Consider the following 27,057-nt stretch of genomic DNA (forward strand, 5'->3'; position numbering starts at 1 on the left):
GGATGGCTGTTGATGGTTGTAACAGGACCCTGTTCTGAATGCAGGCGGGAGCCTGGACTTCATCCCTCTTAGCTCATCTCTTGTGGTTTCCAGCACATTTCTGTACGCTCAGACACAACGCTGTTATAAAAATTCAAGAGCGCTATTCCAAGATACCAATTTTATTGCCGTAAGCCTTTTAAAACTGAAAAAAACACACGTACAATTGCAATTTACTTCACTCTGACGTTCGGGCTGTGCAGCATCAGAACGGAACAGGCTTTTTAAGTCCCCCCCGGCAGCCTGTCCGCTCCGGAGAAGCCGTCTCTTCGTACAGCTGCAGCTGACGCTGAGCACGGGCGTTACAAAGCAATTCCGACCCGAGAGAACCGAGGGGCTGGAGCGCTTCCCCGCGGGTTGCCTGAGGCTCGCGTCCAGGCGGTCCCGCCACACCTCGGGCACCCCGTGGGGCTTCGCGCCTCTCGCGTAGTCAGCGCGTTTCCCGCCCCAGCCGCCGCTGAGGCGGTTCCGCCGCCCGAAAGGCGGACGCGCGGGCAGGTAATGGGGCCGCCGCGCCCCGGCGCCCTTTACAAGTTTTACTTGAACACAAAGCGCCCGGGGGCAGGCGAGGCGAGGCGAGGCCGGCGGGGGCTCTATCCACCCCCTCCCCGCCCCTCTACAGCGACTCCTGCGGGGAAGCTAGGTCGGGAAGCTGCCTCAGGAGCCTCGCCCCGGGCCCGGGCCTCCCGCCGCACTGCGTTAGGGCGGAGGAGCCGCTGGGAGGGAGGGGGTGCTCGCTCTGCCGGGCCGGCCCCTCAGGGCGCCGCGCCGGCGGGCACCCAGACGCTCCCGCCCCGCCCGCGGAGCCGCGCCTCAGCCCGCCGGTCCGCGTTGGGCTGCGGGGCGGGGGGGGGCAACGCAGCCCCCGCCGAAAAGCGTCTGGAGTTCCCCGGCTCCGCTGCGGGACGTGGCGCTGGGGCAGCGGCGCCCGGGCGCTGCGAAAGCGGAAGGGTTAACAGGCAGCCTGCCCTGACGGAGGCGGTTGAGCTGGCTCCGCCCGCCATTCGGCTGCTGGCAGGTTCCATTCTCCCCGCGGGGTAATTCCTCCTCCTTCCGCCAGGGAGGCTCTCTCCTCGCCGCGCAGGAACCGAGCGCAGCACTCGGCGGCCCGCTCACTCACCCTCCCCTCCGGGCTGGGTGGTAGGGCCCGCCCGGCGCCGCGCGGGCGGAGGTCTGGCCCACCGCCCACCCCCGTCCTCGCGGCACTGGGCGGTGGTAGGGCCCGCTCCGCCCCTCACCCCTCCACCCCCCTTCCACCACCACCCCCCCCCCTCGGCGGCGGCGCGGGTGGTGCGTCCCGGCAGCAGCCGCGTCCCGGCCGGCGCCCGCCCCCTCCGCCTTGTCATTGATGTTGTTGTTTTTGTCGCAGGAGCCGGAGGCGAGGCCGGGGCCGCCGCCGCCGCCTGTGGCCGCCGCCGCCGCAGCAGCAGCAGCGGGGCTCGGGCCGGCGCCAGGCATGTCGGTGTGCGGGGAGGCGGTGGGCGCCGGCTCCCTGCCCAGCGAGTTGGTGGTCCACATCTTCTCCTTCCTGGCGGGCCCTGACCGGCTGCGGGCCTCGGCCGCCTGCTCGCACTGGCGGGAGTGCCTCTTCTACCCGGCCCTCTGGCCGCGCCTCCGCCTCAGCCTCCGCGTCTCCCCGGCCGAGCGCCCGCGCCTCGAGTTCCTCATGCGCAAGTGCGGCTGGTTCGTCCGTGAGCTCCGCGTTCAGTTCGCCGCCGACAACTACCCCAGCGGCGGCGGCGGCGGAGGGGGGTCGGCGGCGGTGGTGGCGGCGACGGCGGCGGGCGAGGGCGCCGCGGCGCCGGGCGACGGGGAGGCGCCGCCGCTGTGCCCGCGCTGGCTCGACCTGCTGAGGACCTACCTGGAGCTGGTGCTGTGCGTCCTGAGCAGCGTCCGTAACAACAGGTACCGCCGCCGGGCCGCGCCGGGAGGAGAGCGGGCCGCGCCTCGCCCGGGGCAGGCCCCTCGGGGGTGTTGGGCGGGTGGGGGAAGCCGAGCCCCGAAGTCCCCTGAGCAGCGCCGGGTCGGGGTCCGGCCGGCCCGTCCACTTCCGCGGGCGGGAGAGCCGCAGCGGGGCCTGTGGGTGACCCGCGCTGGCCTCTGGAGCCCCGGGGCAGGGAAGGGGCGAGATCCGCGCAGCCGGCTTGGCTAACCCCCCTGCTCGGGAGCTGAGCAGGAGCGGAGGCGCGGCGCTTCGAACTGCCGTAATTTTGACCCTATTCTGTAGTTTAACGGAAAAAAAACCCCAAAACCCAGGGGCGCAGGCGCTGAGTTGGCGAGCGGCTGCTCTGCGCGCACGGCGGGCGTAGCTGAGGTGATGAACAACTCCCCCTTCCCTTTGAGAGAAGCGGGATCCAGCCCCTGTAGAGCGAGCTGGGGGGGTGGGAGTTTGAACGAGGCACCTCTCTGGCTTTGGGGTGTCGGCGTTGCCTTGGATCGCTCGTGCGCGATCGGTAACGTGGGGAGAAGCCGATGGGTGACATCGCAGCGCTGCTTTTCTGGAGGGGAGAGAGAGGGATGGAGGTGCCTCCCCAGCAAAAACGCCTTTCCCGCCACGAGGGTTTGTCTCGTTGAGGAGCTGGAGCTTTCCTGCCAGCTCTCGTCTTACCTGCTAAACTGAGATTTGACTCGGAAAGGAGGCTTTTACCTTTATACGTAGGACTTTCTTGACCCAGTTGAGTTTAAACGAAAGAAATCTTTTCCTGTGGTTTGGACTTAAGGTGTGTTTGGATCCTGCTTTTTCACACGCTTACCTTGGGCAGGTTAGACACTTAATTTCGTCAGATTGTGTTCTCCTTGCCGTGTGTGGGTGTGATCAATGTGAATATCTTTATTAAAAGATGATAAACAGGTATCCTAATACACGGCCTCTAGTCAGCACTCAGGACAGGAAAAGAAGGATATTACAGTTGGGTTTTGATGTGTTTGAAAAGCCACACAGATCTCAGGATAGGAAATGGTTAATATTATTTCCCCTCTGTGCTCATACAGCTTCACCTATCAAGAAAAAAACAAAAGCTGTGAGTATTTCAGGGTATCTTTAGGATGACTTAAACCTGGTGCACGGCCTCTGGAAAACTCCCTGCAACTGAATCATGGTCTGGTCACCTTCCCTCTTTGATTCTGGAGGGATCAAGGAGTAGTTTGAGGCCTTCCTCGCTGTTTTGTTTTGAATTGCAGCAGGAGAACTGTAAATGTAATTCCTCGGTGGTTTGAGATGAATGCAAATGTGGTGTGTGAAGTCTCACTTTCAGTTCCTCTGCTCTGTTGTGCCCAGCAGGTACTTCCTGTGGGGCAACTGTGATGGCTGAGAGTTACAAACCTTACATCTGAAAACTGCTCTTCGGTTCCAGCTCACCATTTTCTTGATTTATTTCTTGCCCCATGAATCCTCCATGTGCAAATCATGTTTGTCTGTCTCTGTCGGTCTCCTATTGCCTTTAAGGAGCATTCACTTAACTGCTGAATCTTTGGGGGCTCCAGCTGATGTCATAAGTGGAAAAAAAAAACCCAAAACTTGAAGTGATGCTGGTGATTATGTGTTCTGAGAAAAAATACCACTACTTGGACTTGCAGTTTTAAAATAAATACTGTCTGCAGGAGATGTTGCCTGGGGGTTTTGTTGGGAAAAAAAAAAAGAACACTTCTTTTTTTTTCCTGTGTTGGTAAAATATGAGGCAGTCAAAATGAAATGTGTTATGAGAGAGCTTTTTGAAGGAGATTCAGACTTCGTGTCCTTACCTGAAACCTGTGTGAGGACACTTGCTTTCTAAAGTTCCTTTTACAGGTTCTGTGTGTGCAGTGTGGCTCAGGACTGCAGTAAGATACTATGTAGAAATAGTTGTTTCTCCAGTACCTCTTCTTTGCTAAATCAGTGTAATTTCAGGGGTAAAGACTTAGGTGAAAAGTTACCAGCTTTGATAGGATTTTGCATTAGCATGCTTTCTTCTTGTCTTCAAATCATTTTCACGCTGCTCTTTTGTTCTGAAATTAATTATATGTGACCAGGGAACACAGGGTACCTGGATATTACAATATTACAACAGGCTTTTTTTTAAAATGATCATTTAAAAATTGGTGTGTGGGGGGGACATGTACATGAAACAGTTAACTTTTTATTCAGACTTACTTTCTGACTAGACTCCTTTTTTCCCCCTGGAATGAAGTTTTAGTTTATTTTGATGTTGGCACTGGCAAAGTGGCTGCAGATAACTGGTTGCTTTGCAGGTAGGACACTGTTTTTTACCTCGCTGGAGTTCTGAGATTAGAGGCAGGTGGGAAGGAGCGTTTTCCATGTGCCAAATCGCTGCTTAGTTCTTACTGTGACCCTGTGTCTAAACCGGAGGCATTGTCACCTGCCTGATGCCTAGTTTTGTCTAAGGAATGGCTGCAGTCTAGTCACTGTTTCTCTCCTGTTTATTCATCTGCAGCTTAAGGATACTTAATAATTCCTCCTTTTGTTTGCTGTGTGCCATTGTTCGTGGGATAGCTATTGTCGTTTCCAAAATAATGGAATCAGCTGTGGTTTTAACCTCTCCAGTGGCTTGAATCACTGTGAAGGCATTCCTTCTGGAATTAAGTTTAAAACAGGGTGGTTCTTTCCTAACCCCTCACGATGGCTTTTTGGCAGAGGAGTTCAAAGAACTTCCATCTTCAGAACTGAAGAGGAAGAAAGCTACTTTTGTGAAATGGTATGTTGTTTCCTAACTGCCTAATCTCGTTGCAGGCTTTTAAATCTATTATTAAACAAGATGGTAACAACCCCCTTCCTTGCAGGGGAAAAAAAAAAAAAAAAGCAAAAGCACTTTAGATGGCTGTAGAATTCCTTGAGGATTTACCAGACCTAGGAAAAGTAATGACTAGAAGTAATGCAATTTCTAGATGCTGCCGTGGGTGGAGTAGAATTATCTTTTCTGTGCAAAAGAAAACTGTTAATTTCTAAGCAAATCTGCACATTCAGTCTCTGGAAAAATATTTCACTAATCCTGTTGCAGATAAGGAAGTAACTATTTGTCTGCAACTTCGTTGAAAACCAGATGGCAATATTTTGAAAAGTATCACTGCTGGCAAAGAGTTATCATCCAAAAAACCAGCATATTCTGGGTCAGCCTTGTATTTGAGGTAGAGGTCAAGTTGCCACGAACTCTGTTTTGTGGGCAAGCAGCGTATTACTCCCAGAATATTGCTTTAATAGCACTGGGGACTGTAACGAGCTCTAAAAATCTATGATATGATTAATTAAAAGGTAATAAAGTAGCGTTTATAGTGATCTGTAACTTTCCCATGAGCTGTTATGTTTCTGACAGCAAATGAAGCAAAACAACTGAGTATATTGTTGTTTAAACAGTTGATGTGTTATTAAAAAAAGGGGGTGGGTGGGCATCCTGTTCTGTAACAATATGAGGAGGGACAAGTTGTCTTTTCATGGCTTTTAAGAGATCTCAATAGTTTGTGCCTTCTCAAATTGATCTTTCACAACTAAAACCTGGAAGGCAGGTGGGAGGGCGGCGAACTTTCTGTGAGTCATTTCAGCTCACACAGGGACTAATGAGCATCTCTCTGCGGATTATCCGGTAGTTCCCTGTTCTCTTACTCCACTGAAACCCCAAAGTGTGGCCTCTCCTCTAGGAGACAGGAGGGATTGATACCCCCCTCCTCCCCCTTCCTCTGCACTCGGTTAATTTGTGTGCTGTGCTTGGGTCCTGGCCGTGGAAGCGAAACTGCAGGTTGTAGTAAAATTCTGGTCTCTTGGTAGAGTACCATACCTATCCTGGAGTTGCCAGGGTCACTCAGCACAGTCAACCACACCCGTGTCTGTGTTTTTCTAGTGACACTCTTCTGTTGGTCTGAGCAGGCAGCTGAAACAGGCAAAAAACTAGTATTATACAATATGTGCTTTACCACTTTGTTCACAAGCAAGGCCATGTTGTTCTTTTTTTATTGGGAGTTCAAACAGACTAACTGGAGAAGGAGCCTATTAAGAAGCCCATTTCTTTCAGTGACCTTTTAGACCTGGGGGGAAAGAAATGGTTTAGAAATACCCCCCAAACACCTGTTTTTTTTCCCCAGCCACACGTGTGGGTAGTACATAGGATTAAGATGCCATTATGACTTTTAGCAGAAGATAACAATTAACTTTTAACTAATTTTATTTAGATAGCAAACACTTTTGCTGAGTGAAATAAAGGAGGTTGTGTGACACTCCAAACAGTAGCAAAAAGTCTAACATTGTGTGGAACTGTGAAGAGAGATTTGTTGGTGGTGTAAATGGAAAAATAATTTAATGTTTTCATGGCTTAAGTTTTGAGGTGGGGAACTTTTTCCATGTGTCTCTGTAGCAGGTGAAATGGCAGTCAAATAGACGTAGTAAAAAGGTGTGGGCTACTAGTAAGTGGTATTTCATGTGTCCTTCAGTGGCTCTGAAGTGAATACCTGCCCCTACAGTAGCTGATATACATGTGTGATGTGAATGTGCAGGGGATTCAGAGCTGTGCTGAAGATTGCATTTTGTCTCCTAGCTTTCAGAATTAAGTCACTGAGATGAGAAGATAAAAAACTTAATTATAGCACTGGCTGTGAGCGCTGCCTTTCACACTAGGTGGAGGTTTTTGCTGCTTTCCCTGTCACACCAGACTCTCTCTTACAGCTTTTGAGGGAAGAAGAGCCCAAAATACTCTCGGTGGTGGTGCCAGTGTCTTCAGATTTCCCTGCCAAGGTTATTCTTCAGCATGATAAGGCTGAATATTAAATTGTTGGAGTTTGTGAGAGTGAGTTGCAAGTTCTAGGCGTTTTGGTCCAATATTTGTCCAGCTTGCTATCAAGCTTGTGCATCTTCCTCTTAGGTTGTTCTTCACCTGTAACAGAAGACAAGTAGCAGTCGCAAGGGTGGATTGATTTCAGGAAACTGGTTATTAAATACAAGAACCCCAAGAACAGATAAACTACAATTGGTGGTAGATACCAACTAGAGACTGTGATTCATACTTAAAAAATGTGAAGCTTTACTAGATGCTTCCCTTCCCCCCCCCCACCCCCTCCACTGGTAGAACATCAGCTCATCCTGTGGAGGCAGTGAACTGGCACCAGAGCTTCTCTACCTTTTGAGCCTTGTTAACTGCATTGCATTTTCCTCTAAGCTGATCTGAAATATTAGTGGGTGCTTTGTAAGCCACCAGAAATAAATCCAACTCGCTTAATTGTCAGCTGCAAGTTAATTGGCATCTACTGTTAAGGATGAATTTAACTCGTAATTCATTTGTGATGAAACCGGAGTTTCTGCCGTGTTAATTAGCAAGTGCAGACTAGTCCTTGCATGTTAGGAGCAGATCTCATTTACAGCATGCATAAGTAGAAAAAACTGTTGACCTGAAACTCAGTTTTTAAAAAAAAACAAACCCAAAAACTTAAAAGAAAATGCCACACAGCTATTCTAAAAGTGCAGTCGTTTTCATCTCTTTTACTTGGTGTTTTTTAGGATTAGAAAAGATGCAGATCAGAGAAATAAACTGTACTGTGGAAAGGTAAACTGACTGTCTAGCACACTGAGTCAGATCCAGCATAAATTTACACGTTCTTTTTTTCACTTGTTTTTAGGTATCCCTTCTTAAAATTAAAATTGTATGTGATGGTGCATCGCTAATTCTCTTCTGGTCACTGATGGGAAATAGAACAGCTTCCTCTGCTTTGATAACTCAGAAATTAGTCTCTGCTCAGGGTGTGGGGAGCTTTTGCTTTTCCTGTATGAGGTTAGTGCTGCCTGGGTTGAGGCAGGTTTGGCCTCTCATTAAATGCAGCGTTAAAAGGAATAGATATTTTCTGTTTTCGCCTGAACACGAGTGTTCCCAGGGTTAAAAAGGTGTGTGAAAGGACTCCTAGAAGTTCTCTTTATGGCAGTGGCCTGCTGAAAATACTCCTGTGATGACTGAAACCTGGCATTTGCTGCTACAGCTGGATTCAGCAGCTTGTGCTTCATACTTCAGTCTCATTTTCTGTCGCTCCCAGGACAGCACGTTTCCCAAAACAGGCTGCCTGTTCCGTGTGATAATCCGTCCTTAACGTTTCTCTTGCCCAGAATGATTCTTCACAGGGTTTTAATTTTTGTGTACAGATTCCTTTTTATTTCCTTGCCTCATAGGAACCTCCAGAAGTTGAGTCTCTTTGGGGATATAAGCATTCTGCAGCAGCATGGGAGTATATCAAACACATACCTCGGCAAGGTCGACCCCGATGGAAAGAAGATTAAGCAGTAAGTTATATTTTACAAATTATCAAATACAATAAAATAATAAAAACAGCCAGCAGAACTCAGATTTGCATGCCTGAAATACACGACAGAGAAAGGTTTTAAGTTATTTAATAGGAGGAGAATCTAAATTCTTACACTGACTTGACTTTTGTTCCTACTTTTTACATGACGTAGTCTGGTTTTGTGGCTTCCCCCTTCCCCTTCCCCCCCCCCATCCTTTCTCAGCAGGGTAAGAATCCTTTCTTTCCTCTTTTCATTGTGTTCTAGAAACAATATTATGTTAGTGGAACAAAAGGAGAGGCAGGGATGGGGGGTTGTTACCAGCAAGTCTACTATTGCTGAACATGGGAAAAAAAAAATTAGAAAAGGACATAATCTGATTTGTTTCACAAGAGTTGAGGACACACAGCAAGTAAACTTGAAAGGGAATGTAAACCCCAAAAAAGGTACTTAAAGTTGCATCTCAGAACTGGGATTTGCAGAATTCCTGGAAGACTGTAGCTCCCAATGTGCTCGTTCAGTCCAGCAGTGCATTTTTAGCTTGCTATAATTACATTACAGTACAGTCCTCCGATGCTTGTAAGCAGAATAGCTAGTTGTTGTTCTTTGGAAATGGTGAAATACAACATGAAAAGCTGCTGACTTCTGGAATAAATTACCACAGAGGGAGTGATGCTAAGTTCACTAGTGTAGCAGTTCTGCTAAAACTTTCCATAGAGATAAAACCTGAACACCATAATTTTAATTCGTGTCAGTTGAAGCTTCTGTCTCCCAGTAGCACAGGACTTGAGTAAGTACAGCCACTCTAGGTCTTTGCTAGCATTTTTTAAAGCTGTTCTAGAACTGCTGTAGGTGTATTATCAGATCAGTATATGTATGTGAACACAACCATCAAATTAAATGCTTGGGGGGCCTGACTTAAATTTGCAAAACAGTGCAAATACAGTTGTGTTTCACAGTGTTTTTGTTCTGCGTTGTGCTTAGAGTGCAGAACTCCAGTCAGTTGGGGATTCTGCTTAACACATGTACTGTAGTGCTGTGTGCAGGTAAAAGGCTGATTTGGTAAAAGCTCCTTTTTTCTTTTTTTTCATATCCTTTGTTTGAAAACATAAATGTCTAATCAAATCTTTGCCAGGGGGCTTAAAAAGAGACATCTAAGCAGATGTTTACTCAGCTGAGTGTGTGGTTAAACATTTCTTCAAACAAATAACAGAAATAAGTGTGCACACTTCAGAGCCATAAACCATTCAGAACTGGCTATTTCATTTGAAGTTAGTCCTTTAGGTGAGTATTGACCTTTGCCCATTCTGAGAGGAGCAAATCAATGCTCCCTCTTTTTTTGTTTGGTTGGTTTCAGTGGGGTTTTCTTTGCTAGAATGAAACAATAGGTTTGGGGGACCTGCTAATTCTTTTTCCAAACTAAAGAAAGGCTGGTAGTGTTTTATTCAGTGCTCTCAAGTTCAGCACTAGCAGCAGATTTAGTCCAAGAAGTAAATATGACTCCTCAGTCTCTTGTATTTAGACTTCGCATCCGTAAAGTTGAAAGACGTGGGTATCGATGACTGATGCTGAAATACACTGAGCAGCCTTTGGGGACAGTGTCACTGGCAGAGGAGGAACTAAACTCCTGTGGTGACTAAACCTGACTAGCTGTTTCAGGAACTTCCTGCAATTAAAGTGGTCAGGGAAGAAAATGAAGAGCTTTCTTAAGTCACAGACTTCAGGGTTGAGCTGGGTGTTACAGACCGTGAGTGGAACCACAGAATCCCAGGGGTTGGAAGGGACCTGGAGAGCTCATGGGGTCCAACCCCCCTGCCAAAGCAGCTCCCCAGCTCATATTGCACAGGGCGGCGTCCAGACGGGGCTGGAATCTCTCCAGAGAAGGAGACTCCACACCCCCTGGGCAGCCTGTCCCAGGGCTCCCTCACCCTCACTGGGGAAAAGTTCTTCCCCATGTTGGTGTGGAACTTCCTGTGCTCCAACTTGCAGCCATTGCCCCTTGTCCTGTCCCCACAGACACTGAAAAGGGGCTGCCCATTCCCCCTGCATCCCATACTTGAGATATTGATAAACATTAACAAGGTCCCCCCTTAGTCTTCTTCTCTCCAGGCTGAACAGTCCCAGCTCACTCAGCCTTTCCTCACAGGGGAGATGCTCCAGGCCTAAATCATCTCTGTAGCCTCCTCTGGACTCTCTCCAGGAGATCCCTGTCTTTTTTATCCCAGGGAGCCTAGAACTGGACACAATACTCCAGGTGGGGCCTGACCAAGGCAGAGTAGAGGGGGGGAGGATCCCCTCCTGTGTCCTGCTGGCCACACTCCTCCTGATGCCCCCCAGGATCCCATTGTCTCTCTCAGCCCCCAGGGCACACTGCTGGCTCATGGCCAACCTAAAGTGAAGTCTCAGCTAGCACAGAGCCATTAGGATGCTCCCCCAGGTTGAGACTGAGGGCTGTTCTGAGGGAGAAGAGGCTTTGGGTTGTGTTTTCAAAACCCAGCACGGGTTTGTAACACTTGTTCTTTTCCTGTGCAGCACGTGTCCCTGGTTACTCTCTGAAATTCTCTTTACAACTCAGTTCCTTCGCGTTGGGAAGCTCAGAGTAAACAATACATTTGTCTTGAGTTGAACAAAGAGGGGTTGTTTAAAATTTTGGCTTTCTGAAATCTGCTTCCCATGATTGATCCATGTGGTTCAGATCGTTTGGTTTCCAAAAGAACCGGTTTAGCCTCTGTTATTAAACAAAACATCTTGATTGATAGTCTTTAATTAAACAAATGGGCTCCATATGGACCTTAGCAGTGTTTGCTTCCTGTCCAGAGCCATCCATGTGCTTCAGGGCTGGTCAGGACTGGTTTTGGGGCTTAAACAGTAACTGAGCTTGTCTGGTCACGCTTTGGTCACTCCTCTGGCTGAAAGCCCTCTGTGGGGCATTAATTGTGAAAGTGATTTATTTTGAGGTTTTTAGTTTTCAAATAGTTTGTTCCTCCAGTGTGGTCATTTGTGGGTTTCAGGTTGATGGTGAACGTGCTGTGATTGCTGTGCACCAGGAGTGAAGGGGCCCAGTGAAGTCCTTGTTGAGGCATCTCTAGGTTATTCCATGTGCTGAGCTCTGCTTATGTTCCATGTTATACTTACTAAAACCATGCCTAAACCTCACTGTTGTAAGTGAGCGCTGGGATAACTGTGTGTAAGTTAGGATACCTGTTGTACTATGTGCTGGGCAGTTGAAGTAAAAGTTACTGTGATGGTAAAGAAGGTGTTTGTTCCCAAGAATTCACTTAATGTGTCAAAATTTGTGGAAAATTGTTCAAACTATTTTTGCAGACTCCAGCTAGGTGCAGGCTGCTCATGGAAGTTAGGATGTGTGTAAGAGTTTTCAGGGAAGGGAAAAAAACACCCTGTTAGGGCATTTGAAAAATGTATTTGAAATCTGTTAAAAACTAATGGCCTGTGGTTTATATTGTGCTCCCTGTCTGGCCCTAAAGCTGGCATTTAAAAACACTCTGATGGTGATCACTGTTTAAAAAAATCCCCAGTGGCGTGTTTGATCTCTTCATTGAAGTGGCAAAGAGCTGGGGAAAGTTTTCTTAGGACCTGGAGGTTGTGGTGGACTGTCAGTACAAATCTAAATACCTGTATAAATACTTTGGTGCTTGCACTAAGAAGTTGATGTGTAGATACCACTAAATCAGTATCACTCCCTTGTAAAGTTATTTAGTGGAATTCCCATGGGGTGAAAACCCACTTTACAGCTGCAGAGTTCTGTATCATACTGCTTTTCATTAAGGACTGCAACAGTACTCTCCTAAACTCAGATACTTAAATTGTTACCAGAAGCACAATTTAAGCAGGATTTTAGTGCAGAGAGGTATATAGATGGTGGTACTCTACTGAGCATCACAAGATTGATTTGTCATCTGTTCAGTCATTCTGTAAAACATTATAAGCACACTTTAAGACTGATTACTTGACTATTAGAAAATAAATTCTACCATTGCTGTAACCATTACAGCACCTTTCCTGTATGTGTATGGTGTGAGGGGGAGGGAAGAGCCTTTGTTAGAGAGACTCTTGTGGTAGGATCTCTTTCTTAGGATGCTTGTTAGAGACTCTGCCTTTAATTTAAGCTTTGGCAGGAATAATTATGAAACAAGCAGTGCTGGAATCAAACAGGGCTTATCTGAGCTGTGAAAGAATTTAGGAGTGAAACAACAGGACTGTGTTATCTGTGACTCTTGACCTGCTGTTTAAAACTGGGTTTAATTTGTGTTACAGTTGCCAGTCTTCAGTTTTAAAAAAAAATAAATAGAGAAGATTTGGAAGAACTGAAATCTTTAAACCTGGTGACTGTAGGAGGCAAAACCTTGGGAGCTGTTCCAAGATGTATAATAGATAAATACAATAACCACACCAACTCCTGCACTTACAAAGAGAAGTCAGGGCTTGCCAACCCCATCTGTGCTTAGCTGAAGGAAGAAAGCCCATGTAAGCAAGGGAGAGGATGAATAAGGATTTGCAGAGGGAGAGGATGAATAAGGATTGATCTCTTGACTTTCTTACAACAGAAGGATTATGGGGCATCAAAGGTAGTAGGTGACAGGTTCAGAGCAAGCAAGAAGAGGGGGGAATTGCACTGCAAAGATCTTTATTATTGGATGCTACAGTTGCTAAAAGCTTACTTTGCTCAAAGAGGCACCTGGATGGGTTTGTAGAAGTGGGGTACTTGAGGGTTGCTAAATACAGAAGGTGACCTCTGGCTCAGGAGGTGAGTTACAAATGCTTTGGAACCAAGGAGGGACTTCAGAAATATCCTGATGTGCTTTCCTTGTTCTGTTGTACTTAAGGCATTAGTGTGTCTCTGCTGTCAGTCAGGATACTGGGCTAAAGAAGCCTTTCATTTTGTTTTAACATTATCTTGGATAAAGATACATGGATGAGAACAGTAACTCTGTAACATGGTTTTGCTTACGTTAATGAAGTTACTCTGCTGTTCATAGCAGCAAAGGAAAAGGTGTTCTGCAGAGAACATTACCTGATTGAAGGCACAAAGATCTCTGCTAACTGTGTGTGCTGGAGGTGTTTGCATCTTATTTCCTGATGTTTCACTGCACTGCTGTAGCCTGGCTCAGCTGCTTCCCTTAAATCCTGATCTTTCATGAGCACTTGGCTCTTGGGCCTTGGCAGCTGTGGGATGAAGACTGGAAGAATATTTATTTGGAGAAAGTTTTAGAGTTTGACTGTACTGCTTGAATTTGATACTCAAAAATCTTATCTTAAAACACTTCTGTGGAGGCCTTGAATTAAATATCAAACTGAAAGACCCATCCTTTAAACAAATCAAGGCTTAGAAGAGGGGGAGTGCATCAGAGCAAGTGTGTAGTAAATGGCATGAGGATTCTCACAGTGCCACAATCACTTGGCACTGATAATCTGAGATTGAAATGCTGGTTTTGTAAAACTTGAACCTGTTGACACTTGAAAATCCAGTTAGCTGTACGTTCAGAGTTATTTAAGGAATCCTCATCTGAAACGTTTGCTCTTTACCCTTTAATGAGCAAAGTCAAGCAGGTAGTTTCAGGTGGTTCTGAGGTATGCTCAAAGGCAAGTTTCTCCCAACCTTTCATTGCAAGTGACTCCTCCTCCTCCTCTCCTCTCCTCCCCACCCCCATGGAATCTGCAGTTGTGGAGAGGTTAACAAATAGGAAAGGCTGTTTGTAGAAACAAGAGCTGTGTTTTAAAAGCATTGCAGGTTTGGTGGTTTTTTTATTTGCATAACCTTAAATTGTATGTGGGAGGGTGTTAAATACATGCTGGAAAATACATGAAATGAAGTTTCACAGCGTGCCAGTATTTCTGAGAGGCAGAGTGCATTATTTTTCCTGAGAAAGCTTCCAATTTTAACCCTTTAAATGCAGTGGAGGTTAAACTGCTGTGGGAAGTCGGCAGTCAGGTTCTAAGGCCTGTAGTTCACAGGAACCATAAGAAGAGCACCTTCCAAGCAGAATAAGGCCATAAATGAAGGAAGAGTAATTCTTCAATTAAAAAATAGGATGGTGTGCAGTTGGTAAGACTGAACTGTGTTTAATGGGATCATTGTTTGGTTTTTTTTTTTCCCCTTGCAGAATACAACAGCTGTTCGAAGAGATATTAGGCAATAGCAGGCAGTTGAAATGGCTGTCTTGTGGGTTTATGCTGCAAATAGTAACTCCCACGTCGTTGTCCTCCTTATCAAACCCCATAGCCAACACCATGGAGCATCTGAGCTTGTTGGACAACCACATCCCTGGTAACACCACTCTGATCACGGCGGTGGAGTTGGAGCGCTTCGTGAGCCTGCGGTCGCTCGCTCTGGATTTCTGTGATTTCACAGCTGAGATGGCGAGAGTCCTGGCTGACAGCAACCACGTGCCTTTGCATCGACTGTCCCTCCTGGTCCACAGTGTCTCCATAATGCACAAGTCCTTGGACAGTATGCCAGAAGATGAGAATTGGAAGGCACTGACTCGCAACAGCGCTAACCTTCGGGTCTATATAATGGCTTTTGATGTCAAGAGTGATGATATGCTAAGGATTCTTAAGCCCAGTATTCCCCTAGAGAGGATTCACTTTGACAGCTATGTCACTTGTGTTTCAGGGGCTGTTGTTGACCTCATATCCAGGCAGTATGACAAGTTCCTCACTCATTTTATACTAATGAATGATGTGATAGATATGTCTGGCTTCCCAGATCTTAGCGACAACCGGAATGAAGATCCACTTGTCTTACTAGCCTGGAGGTGCACAAGGCTCTCTCTCCTAGCTGTTCATGGTAAGTAATGTGTTGCACTGGCATAGTGTGTGGCTTTGAAAGACAACACTTCAGCTGTTCCAATTATGTGTTTTAGTGGAGTGGTGGTCAAAAGTCTGCTGCACGGTTGCTCTGTAGGCTGTTGTACCTTATACTGGTATTTCCATGTTTGAAAGTAAGAAGATGTTTATTGTGTTATGAGTTACAAACATACTTGCAGCTTACTACTTTGTGTTGAGGAGTCTCACAGGATCTTTTTAGACTGCTCACAGAAAGGGGGATAACAGAACTGAGCGTTCCAGGGGGCTGACCTCTGCCCTGCACAGGCCCCACTGAGTGGCTGGTTATGTGACTCCAAACACTGAAAACATTTGCTGGCTTACTGTGAGTTTGTACCCTGGCAAGATTAGAAGATTGTGCTTCCTGTTTGTAAATAACGTGGGTTAAGTGCCCTGGGGCTGAGGTGAGGAAGTTTCTTACCAGTCTGGTAAGACTTTGTCAGCAGATGAAGGCTGAAGAACATTAAGTAGAGAGGAGGTTGCTTTGCTGAGTGCATTGGTGCCACCAGTAATCCCTGAACTAGGCTCAGCCCAGCTGTGCATTTGCCATAGAATTGCAAAGAGGAAAAAACCAAAACCAAACCAAAAAGCAGCCATGTGCATTTGTATTCAGCTCTGTCATCTGTACAGTACTTGCTAGAAGTTATTGTTGTTTGCCAAGTTTTTAAGACACCTGGAACTGAAATAGTGCAGAATAAGGCTTTTTGTTTGTGCTGGAATCAGTTTACCAAGACCAAGCTTGCTGGTGCATGAAGGAGTTAAGCAGTGACTCCATGTGGTGTGGTGTTACCTAAGAATGGCTGCTTGGGGAGTCAATCTCCAGTCACTCAGAGCAAACAGGAGAGATCTTTAGCAGGGAAGGTTGTACCTTCAGATGTCCTTTAGCTGAAGTCAGAACATCCTGCTGTATTTTTGCTAGAACATTTGTTTCCATTGTCTTTACTGAAAAACCATGGGGGGTGGGGAATACCAGTTCAGCTGCCTCTCCTTTCTAGTTTCCAGGTCTGACAGATTTTTGGATGCTGGCACTCTAAATGTGGATTATAGCAGTTTCTTTTAACGTTTGGCTACAAGTTTGAGGACCTTTAAATAAATAAATAAATACTATGCATCACCTTAAATTATCCTCCTAGCACAGGAAGTCCTCTGATACATTATCCAACCTTAAAATGATCTGAACATAAGCCAGTGTAATTATCACTTAATCTCTGCACGTGTCTGTTCAGTAGAAGCCATCAGTCTGTGCAGAAGCAAAGGCCTTCTACAAGTCTGCCTAGCAGATGATTGCTGCTGCACCTTCTTTCTTTGGAGAGATAGAGATGCTGTTTATACCTGGGGAGAGAATGGCCAGATGCCACCTTTTGCTCTGATGCTGGAATTCAGATTCTTTCTCCCCTTCTTTTCTCCCCTCCTTGCAGCAGAAGCGAGTGAAGCTGCTTATTAATGCCTCCTCATCTTTCTTTTAGCTGTGAATATGACTCCTCTGGTACCATACTATAAAGCACCTTTCTTCTAGACTAGCAACTGTGGGAAGAACATGACTAGGAAGAAAGGTGCAGGATGCTGTGATGCTTCAGTGCAGCATCTTGGCATCATGCTTGAATTGTATTTTCTGAGGTTTACCAGATAATGGTTTCTGGCCCCACCTGTCACATTCTTCATGACTCTGTCAAGCTTCCTTCAGGAAAAAAATTACAACTTTGCTCAGGGTGCCATAATTTGCTTTATATGTAAGTGCTCAGGTTTCTTCTGTGTCCTGCAGTGGTTATTCTTGCAATTTCCAGTACTTCTCAGGATTTTTCATTTTCCCTACTTATTGTTTTTAGTTTGCTATGGAAAAGGCTTTGATTTACATATTGTTTTGGCTGCTCCTTGTCACTGACCAGTAGAGGAGGGGATTAATCATCCCCTAAGGATGGTTTTTTCCTTGGGTGCCTCTTCTGTCAGATTCTCTTTGTCTTTTGTGGGAAGTCACAGCATCTTTCCACCAAGGTAGCATCATCAGGAGGAGAGGAAAGCTGATGGGAAGATAGGAAATGCTTTCTTATGGAACAAAGAAAGGGTGGGAAGAGTGTCTGGTGTGGTTTGGGGTGGGACAGTAGGATAGTCAGAGTGTGCTGTGAAGGATTTCTTTCATAAGTTCCTTTTGTGATCAAGATAACTGGAAGGTGTTCTGAGCTCCTTCAGGTCCTGATAGGGGAGTGTTGTTGTACGTTGTCCCTTGGGTTTAATGTCCTACAGCTTTACTGACAGCTTCATTTTCTGGGGACAGCTGTGCTAGAGGTGAAGTATCAGCAGATGGGAACTGTGGGGATTCATGCATTCCTGACAGTTAATTCACCAGAAATGAGCCATCCAGATGTGTGCAGGCTTCTTTATTGAAAACCTGCCCTGAGCAATGTGTTTGCAGGAAAACTTAGAGGCAAGCAGTAGGAAAAAGGAAAAGAAAGGAGAGTTTTGCATTCAGCTTCACTTTGGCATCAGTTTCCATTGTCCTTGAACCAGCTGTCTTAGTTTGATCCACTGTGATGTGGACCATGTTGGCTGCGTTGCCAGGGACCAAACCTCAGTGAGTTTTATTTCTCAGCAGCTTAACTGGGAAAGTTCATCTGCCCACAGCTTTACTTGGAACCTAAGTGGGCATCTCACCTCTGAAGGTGATGATGAAGGCAGAAATGAGCCTTTCCTTTTGCAGTGCTCACTTTGTCAGCAGAGCTCTCCAGATGGGACGTTCCTAGATCATCTGTGGGAGGAGCTCAGCCTTTGCCTTAGCCAGGGTGCAGAAAGCTACCAGGTAGCTGGGGAGCAGGTGTTTTTCCAGAGGGACACCAATATACACTGATGGGAAGAGAGAGAAGCTTTGCAATGATCCTTAAACTCAGGTAGAATAACAAGATGTATGTACCTTATATATATGTGTGTGACCTATTTCCTGGAGAGGCTGCTGGGTGGTGTGTGTTGGATTTTCTCTTTGGTTTGAGGGGTTGTTTTTGGTGTGGAGCTGGTTTGTTGGTTTTGTTTTGTTTTAAGTCTGCCTCTAATGCACCAAAAGCAAACCTCAAGATCTTTTTTTTCTCTAGCACAGTTTTAAAACACTCCCTTTGTACATTCAGTAATGGCTTACCTTTCTCATTCTATTTATTTACGCTGTGAAGTAGATCACGGCAGTCCACTTTCCTACAAATAATGAAGAAAAATTAAAAATTAGGTCTTGAAAAGCTGGATTGAACTTCCTGAAAGAGCTTTGAATGTTTCCTTATTCAGAATACAAAAATAAAAATCAAGCTTTACTATTTGCAACTGAAAAAAGAAAGAAGAAAAAAAGACGTAACAGCTACAGAGGGATTCTACCAGATGAAAGATGACAAAATAGTTTGGGAAGGGTGTTGAGATGTGCACTTATAGTATTAATTAAGTATTAATGCCTTGTGACAGAGCAACTTACCTTCTTTTCTTTCCCCCCACCCCCCAGGTTACACAGTTTGGGCTCACAATCTTATTGCAATCGCTCGTCTTCGTGGCTCCGACCTGAAGGTTCTTGAAGTCACAGAAGAAAGCATTGATTTCGACCAAGGAGAACTGGCTGATCAGGACGTGGATCCAGTACACAACCTCATTGAGCAAGTATCTCTGGGGTTGGGCCGGCCTTGGCACGCGGTCATGGACATAGAGCTGCTCAGTGTCTTCACTGAGCCAACCCGCCACTTCTACAGAGAGATGCAAAGCTTCAGTGAAGGCATTTAGCTCCTATTTACAATTCCTGTGGTTACATATGCAAGTAGGGTCCTATTATGTTTTCTCAGTAGCGTGAATTAACCCCTTTTTGTGCTGTGTTTAATCAGTATTAGCTATATAGAATTATATATGTGTATTCTACTTCTTGATCAAAGAACGTAGTCGGGTATTGGTTTAGAAGCTGAAAGTGGCAGTGTTTAGGGTTTTCACGGTTAATGGACTTGTCACCAAACCTTACAGAGGGACAGCCAGAGGCTGTCTGAGGTTGCCAGCTAACTTTGCTTCTATTGAGTAGTAACTGCCTTTTGAAGGGTTTTCCTGTCCTATCGGAGCTGTGTGCTCAGGAGCCAACTCTTCCCAACACCCATACCCATAGCCCAGTGGATTTCTGTCCTGTCACCGTGCGCTTAATCCGGTAGCGTGCTGCTTAATAGGCTGAAAGGAAGAGAAGTCTGTCCAGGGCTGCTCGTTGTGAGACTCTCACCTGGCAGGTTCTGAAGTGTGACTTACCTACCACCCTCAGCTTCTCCCAGCTGTTTAAGCGGCGGTGTGAAACACTGGCTTTTCAGGTACCTGCACGTACAGGGTCACTCCATAAGCTGTAGTCTTTTGGGTTCTTTGCAAACTCCTCCTCATTTTCCTCGTTTATTCCATGTTCTGACATGTTCCTTTTAAAAAGTTAGCTTTGGGCCAAAGCTTAAAAGAAAGAGAAAAAGACAAAAAAAAACCCAAACCCACCAAGCAACCCCCCCAAGAACGTGCACTCCGATGAGGTAGAACCATAACAGTGAAGACGTCCATACAAAGGGTCTACACCTGCAAACAAACATTAGTCGTGAAATCCCTAGCAACCGAGTCACTGGATTTTCTCTGTCAGCGCCTGTGTCAGCTGCCAAAGAATAGATTAAAAACGAAGAAGTGCCCACATGCTGGCAGGGGCAGGCCAACTTTTGGCCAGCCAGATACTGCTAGATTGTAATATATAAGGTCGAATTTCGACCTGTGGTACACAGCTGTGCTGTGGCTCAGTCAGCAACCTCAGAACTCTTAACAAACATGCACCTGTTTCACTGTGAATAGTGAATGTAAAGGAAGGAAAGGAAACAAAATACAAAGCTTGTTCTATCACAGGTATGAGCTGCTATGATGCATGAAGAACATTCCATGAAGTATGTTTTAAAATCTTGTTATATCTGAGAGGCTTTAAAAGCCGATTTAACTGTTTCAGGGCAACCGCGGTACAGACGTGGTCTCTGTGAGACTTCCACCTGACCCCAGTTTTAAGTGGTACGAATGTTGTGCATTTAATGTTTAAAGGACAGTCTGCAATAATAAAGTAAGTGGCCAACGTGGGTGCCCAGCAGTGCTGAGACCTGGCTGCTATATTGTAAGCTTTGGAAAAACACAATTTATGCAACAGATGTCCAGATATGATTCTATTTATGGAAAAAGTTTATATGTGTTTTACAAATGGTTTTACCATCTTATATTAAAATGACCTTTTGACAGGTGTGCGCTGTTTTGTCTCCAGTGAGCACATACCATGCGGATTTTATATGTACATCAGTAGAGTGAATCCACTGGCACAGTGTGTGTATATGCCAGATGTGGTGAGATTTTATCTTATAAATGTGATCAGATCAAAAATAAAAAAAAAACAAAACCTCCTGACAGAAAATGTAAGGAAACCAGCTGAATGTTTGAACTGATGACTGATGTTGTATGGTTTATGTTAAATGTATATTCTTTTAATCAATGAATAAAGCGTTAAAAATTTGATCCTCTGTATAAAAATATTTTATTGTATCAGCATGGAGATTTTTTTTTTTTTAGGATTTAAAAAGCACCATCGTTGATAAGCTGTGTGTAACTGGTAGCTCCCGTTGTGTTTAGGTCAACAAGAAGAGGCTCAAATAAGTCGTGCAGTAATTATTATTTTTCTAAAATTGGCTGAGTTTTGTCAACGTTTTTGGGGAGGTGAAGGGGTGGAGGAGGAGGAGGAGGAGAAGGAGGAAGGATGCTTTGCTGAAGATCAGACTATCAGACCAGTTAGCACAAACGGTGTATCATGACATGACGACTTAGACTGATACAGTAAAACTGTGGATTGTAGAATATAGAAGACTTTTCATTTTTGAGAAATTCCTGCATCCGTTGCAATGGCTTAACTCAAAATCTAATGTGCTCAAGAAAAATGTGTAGTAGTACTTTTGGTGTCCCACTATTAAATAGATTCTGAATACCTGCAATGCTTGGGTTTGGCCTTTTATCCGTCCTCAGGAGTACGTAGCTGCGCCTTCTGCGTGGAGCTGCCGCCCCGCTGCCCTGCGACGGCTGATTGCGCTGTGAGAACTGGTGGGGTGGCTGCCGAGCACGGAGTTCAGTTCAGCTCCTGAACTTGCCTCAGGCCACCACCAGGTGTGAGGATCAGCGCTGCTCCTTGTTCAATCCCTCTCCTGTTTCTTCTGAGTTTTGGTTAAGGGAGATGGTTCAGCGACGTACTGGAGACTCGGGTGCCTTTCAGGGCTCGGGAGGGGGATTTGTGTAGCAGGGATTGATGTGATAGGGTTAAATCTGATGGGTGCTTTTCAGCGCTGTCTGGACCCTGAATTTGGTCATAAAGTGATGGAGATTCCTGGCTTTATGTGCATCTTCCTGAAGGAAATGCTGCATTCTGTAGCTCAAACAGAGGGGTGGGATGTTAACTTTATCTCTGCCCACTATGGTGTTTCTATGGGCGACTGCCCCACGGAACGCAGTTGGGAAGTAACTTGTTTACCCTGCTGTTATATACATGTGTTTATCTTTTCAGTCTAACCTCCTTTCTGTTTCTAATTAACTTAATCTTGCAAGGTAGGACGAGGAGCAGGAGAAACAGGCTGCTTGTCTTGGGTAGAGATGCAGAGTCAGTCCTTTTGGGTGGTACAAGGGCTGCCTGTGCTCTGGGTCTGGGATTTGCCATGCAGCCAGAGGTCTAATGGCTGGGTATGGCTCATGTTCCAGGTACAAAGTCCATGTACTTAGACCACTCCAGTCTTGTACAGGGGGTGCAGTAAGTCATGAGCTGGTGATGAAACCTGGACCTTGAGCAGTGTGGGAGAAAGATGCTTCTGTTTGTTCTGATGTTTTAGGAAGAAAAGCTGGATGTGTTGTCAGTGTGGATTGCTGATGTCAGGATGAAGGGATTCAAGCTGGAACAGCCTGAGATCAAGTGTTGGGGAACTAAGATGGGCCTAATAGGGGAAGTGAACTTGCAGTTTGGACCTTACAAACTGTGTGATGTTACTTTGAGCTTGCATAACCCCAAATGGGATTTAATTTCTTTCTCTCTTGGCTGTATCCAGTCAGTCTTGCTGCATTCTAGAGATTTAGCAGTGGGAACTTGGACTGCAAGCCCCCAGCTGTTAAAACTGGATTGCTGGGTTTTTTTGACAGGGGGGAGGGTAACAGGGACTTCCCCACATTAGTGCTTGGGTGACCCTTTGCAGTTAAACACACCTAAATACATCTGACAGGTTACTGCCCCTGCCCTCCCCCCACCCCCCCCCCACTTCCTCTTGCGTACAGCTGAGCCTGTTTCCAAGTTGTTTGTCTGCCAAGTAAAATCTGTGGCTTTAACTGGGGAAAGACCAAAAAAGTTTGTGACATTATTCCCTCCTCGCTGCAGATGATGTAATAATCCACACTCACCCTGCCTTATCTTAGTCCTGCCACCTTCTGTTCTGCCTGCAGCTTCCAGTCAGCTGTAGGGGCCCAGGGTAGATTGTTTCAGTGGAGGAAGAATGGGGTTTTGTGGTTTGATTATTTTAGACAGTTAACTTGTTACAAGCTAGAACAAATATTTAACCCATGCAGGGAAAATAACTCTGTTCAGAAAATAGTTACATTCATAGCTTGCAACCCATGAAGTGAGTTGGGGAAAAAGGGTTGTTGGTGGTGGTGCCAGAGCAAGGAGCTCTGAACTCTCCAGCAGCAGGCTGGTAGCTGGCTCTTCTGGCTGTTCCTAGGGCTGTGGGATCAAGGACAAGGGTAAAGCCCAACAGCTCCTTTTAGAATCCTGAAGTGTTTCAGGGAAACTTAGAGCCTTTAGAAAGCAACTGCTTGGCTAAAAATGTCAGAGCTGCGAGTTAGCTGCGATTCAGCTCAAAACAATTGAACAGGGATGATGCTTTAAAATGTCTGTTATCAAATTTGTCATTTGGTGGCTCAAGCACAAAGGCTTCTCTGTGTGTGTGGTAGGAGCAGCAGCGTGACGTGGCTGGGGGAGAACCGGCACGCTTGGCAGACCTGACCCAAAGCAATTACAGCAGCAGTGGGCTGGAGGGTTTTTTGGGCACCTTCTAATCACGGGGTGTGGTGGCTGCACTTCTATTAAAGGCTGAGAGTGGGGTGTGTGTGCAGAAGCTGGGGGGTGGCAGTTAAACTGCCCAGCGCTGCTACTGCACATGGGGGCTTGTTAAATGTTTGTGTCTATCTCAAAGGGGCTGCTACCAGGAGCTTGGCTTTCAAGGTGAAGCTGAAGTGACAGAGCAGCCAGCAGCTTGCAGCAGAAGGCTTCAGGTTCTAGGCCTGGCAGCCATGGCCTTTACCCCAGGGGAAGCAGCAAATAGAGACCTCACGTGAAGAGGTGAGCGAGAACACACCCCCAAGTGCTTTTACAGGCACTCACTGCCTTGTGGTTTTAATTCTGCCTTTTTGTGAAGCCTACCACTTGCTACAAAGTTGTATTTTTTTGTTTTAAATACTTGCTTCTGTGCTGCTTTGACACAAGAGAAATTCTACCTGGCCTTGCAGTGCTAACTGCCTGGGTGGGGGTGAGGATGAGCGAGCCTACGGAATGCCCCTGCCCTGTTTTGTTCATAAATCTTGAAGAAAGGGGGAAGTGGGCTTTTTATTTTGTCCCACCTGGCTTCCCCCACACCTGTGTTAAAATCCAAAGCCCAATGACCTGAGGTCACGTTGAGACAATGAAAAGAACAGAGCAGGAAGTTCCTGCTGCTGTGCATCTTCAAAAGGCACCATGTAGCTATGGGAGGAAGGAGTCACATCCCAAACTCCATCTATGCATCCTCAGCACAGGAGAACCTCCTGCTATCTGTTCTGGAGAGCGATGGCTGTTCCACACCTCTCCTTCCCTCCCATTACAGTGGCAAGACAACTCCTCCCACTTGTAAATCTGACAGCTGAAAGATTACCTATGAGGTCATTAAAAGGCCATGTGTGGAGTAGGGGATATTAATTCCTCTTTACTTCAACTTCTCCCACAGCAGCACATTGACACTGCCTTCATTTTCAGTAGACTTTTATTAACCATTTCAATTCATTTTCACATTCTATTCAGAAAGCAGCATCACTTTTGGCATGCAGAGAGAGCCCCTGTACAGCTACACAAGGACAAAGCAGCTGGAATTTTAAAATACAGTTCATGTGCTTGGATTTTATACACCTCTGAAGAGATTATGCAAGTTAGAAATACTTAATTTAAAATGACTATTGTACAATGGAAATCACTTATTCACAATATTCATAGATATTCCTTATTTACAAAATACTATCCTGAGAATTTTCTAGTAAGCTTCAATTTGAGCAAAGTAGTTTATATATACCTAAGTAACAAGGGTTACTTAGGGTAAGGAAAAATGCTGTTCCAAGAGCACAGAGGGGGTCAGGGTGTTGCTCCGATGACTCTGTCAAGCCTCTTGCTGCGGTTGGGGTTGTTCTGCAGGGGAGGGGTTTGACTGAGGTGGCTCAGCTCTAGCTTCAGGAGGTGGTGGTGGGGGCATAAATCCAGGTCGCTGAGGTGGATAGTGAGGGTACGATCTCATTGGAAATGGGTTCCTCACTGTGAGAGGAAGAGAACAGCCCAGTTACCCCCCCATCACTCCCATAAGCACATCCCTTACTGCTCAGCATCGCCCTGCTGGAACACAAGTCACACAGCAGACCAATGTGTGGAGACAAAGCCACAAAGAAGAGGACCAACGCTCCCCTTTCTCAGTCGTCACCTGTGACAGGCTCAGGGCAGCAGCTGCCCAGGGGCTGCTGCTGGTGCCACCACCACAGCTGTCTGTGGTGGCTCTCACACCTTACGGGTACGCTGAAGATAACTGCTCCGTTCCCTGCAGGTCTCTCAGAGTGCAGCCCTTCCATCTAATCCTTACCTCTTCCTCTGCTACTGCAAACTCCAAGGGAAAACAGTGGGAAACACATCCCAAACGGCTGCTGTTCTACAGCCACCAGCATCACTCAAAGATAAAGGATGACACTAAGATTCATGTGTGATGCAACCTCACAGGAGAAAAAGGACTAGGACAAGCTATCTACTCCTTTCCTACCCCAAAAAAAGAACCCTTTCAATGCTGAGCAGCGTGTGCTGATTTTCCAGCTGCAGCCAGTATTAACAAAGAATATTACCAATAACTGTGAGGAAGAAAGCATGAGATGCAATTCACCTCCATCAGAATTAACCCCCATCGTGCTCCTGGCTCACTGAGCTGAGAAGCACCACGTGCAAGCACAGCTTGGTGTGCACCCAGTGTAGTAACTCCCTACCTGCCCCCAGCACTCGTGTTCAGAGGGGGAAGCCAGAGCTGGCAGGAGCTACGTACGTGGCAGCGGAGGGCGCGGGATCCCGAAGTCTCGAACTGGGAAACACTCCCGGGGTCCGTAGAGGCCGGCGGGAGGAGGGGGGGGGAACGGCGGCCCGCGCCTCACGAAGGGGGCTCTGGGATCCCCGGGCATCAAGGGAGGTCTGACTGGAGGGAAAGGTGGAGGAGCAAACCCAGACCCGAGGGCTTCGCCCTCAGACGCCAGCGACTGATCGGGCAGCGAGTTCTGCAACACAAGGCAGAGAGGGAGGATTGCCAAGGGGAAGGGGAAAGGAGAGGGAACTTGGATGCAGAGGGTCAGACTAGCTAACAGCTACTTCCAACGCAGCCTCTGGGCAAGTCACTCTCATCTTTCAGGTTACAATTGGTTGGCAGCAGGGATTATGTTAGTCAGCAAAGTTAATTCACAAGACAGGAAGTGCTGTGGTAAAAGTATACACAGAACTTCATCATTTGGGCTGCACAGGGCAGTGTAACGTGTCCAATGTACTAGAGGCAAGATTTCCTAAATATTCTGCAGATAATTAAAGCTGCTTTAAATCAAGTTTCTGTTTAGCTACTTACACCAAGGTCAGAACGATCTTTCATCTCGTTTCCACTTGGTTCTGTTCGTGGGCTGTTTTCTGAAGAGGTTTGTCCATCTGCATGCAAGAGATAAACACGTTACTCAGTGCTGACTTCCTCCTCTCCACCACTGATTCCAGTACTGCCTCTGAAATCAGGACACAGATAGGCAAGGGGAAGAAACAAACCCGCATTGCTGTACCAAGCAACTGTTCTGCAGGCAGACTGCAAGACAAGTGGGGAACGCAAAGCTCTGCCTGAGTACTTTCTCCAACCTCTGCACAGGTTGCAGGTGAATTGCAAGGGTGTAGCTTTTACCCAAGTTTATTGTATCCACATAAGCCTTTTTCTTCAATTTTTTTTCTTTTTAGAAGTTACAAGGGCCTTTTCCTCAGGATACATCATAACATTACTGGAACAGTTCTGTTTTTCCCCTTCCCTCCTGCTAATACCTTATACTGCGACCAGCAGCTTCAAGGAGGTGATCCTCCCCCTCTACTCTGCCCTGGTCAGGCCCCACCTGGAGTATTGTGTCCAGTTCTGGGCTCCCTGGGATAAAACAGACAGGGATCTCCTGGAGAGAGTCCAGAGGAGGCTACAAAGGTGATTAAGGGCCTGGAGCATCTCCCCTATGAGGAAAGGCTGAGTGAGGTGGGACTGTTCAGCTCGAAGAAAAGAAGACTAAGGGGGGACCTTATGAATGTTTATAAATATCTCAAGTATGGGATGCAGGGGGAATGGGCAGCCCCTTTTCAGTGTCTGTGGGGACAGGACAAGGGACAATGGCTGCAAGTTGGAGCACAGGAAGTTCCACACCAACATGGGGAAGAACTTTTCCCCAGTGAGGGTGAGGGAGCCCTGGGACAGGCTGCCCAGGGGGTGTGGAGTCTCCTTCTCTGGAGAGATTCCAGCCCCGTCTGGACGCCGCCCTGTGCAATATGAGCTGGGGAGCTGCTTTGGCAGGGGGGTTGGACCCCATGAGCTCCCCAGGTCCCTTCCAATCCCTGGGATTCTTTGCTA

General features: G+C 46.6%; 2 protein-coding genes across 2 annotated transcripts in view; one reads left to right on the top strand and one right to left on the bottom strand.

The window, feature by feature from the left end:
* Window positions 1-1,387: 1,387 nt before the first annotated feature.
* Window positions 1,388-21,107, top strand: FBXO33 (F-box protein 33; the record flags this gene model as incomplete). The annotated part of the gene is made up of 4 exons (XM_084263453.1): window positions 1,388-1,944; window positions 8,174-8,284; window positions 14,407-15,092; window positions 18,603-21,107. The coding sequence occupies 4 exons, from the start codon at window positions 1,388-1,390 to the stop codon at window positions 18,872-18,874; spliced, it is 1,626 nt and encodes a 541-aa protein (XP_084119579.1). The 3' UTR covers window positions 18,875-21,107.
* Window positions 21,108-24,156: 3,049 nt separating this feature from the next.
* MIA2 (MIA SH3 domain ER export factor 2) overlaps window positions 24,157-27,057 on the bottom strand; it is a gene marked incomplete at its 5' end in the record, with an annotated part of 37,540 nt that continues 34,639 nt past the window's right edge. Inside the window, 3 exons of the mRNA XM_084263774.1 lie at window positions 24,157-24,707; window positions 25,474-25,699; window positions 26,038-26,114. Of these exons, the coding sequence (XP_084119900.1) occupies window positions 24,556-24,707; window positions 25,474-25,699; window positions 26,038-26,114 (455 nt within the window). The 3' untranslated portion in view covers window positions 24,157-24,555. The remainder of the gene's footprint in view (window positions 24,708-25,473; window positions 25,700-26,037; window positions 26,115-27,057) is intronic.

This window comes from Gallinula chloropus (assembly GCF_964237585.1).
Source record: "Gallinula chloropus genome assembly, chromosome: 4".
Classification (NCBI taxonomy): domain Eukaryota; kingdom Metazoa; phylum Chordata; class Aves; order Gruiformes; family Rallidae; genus Gallinula; species Gallinula chloropus.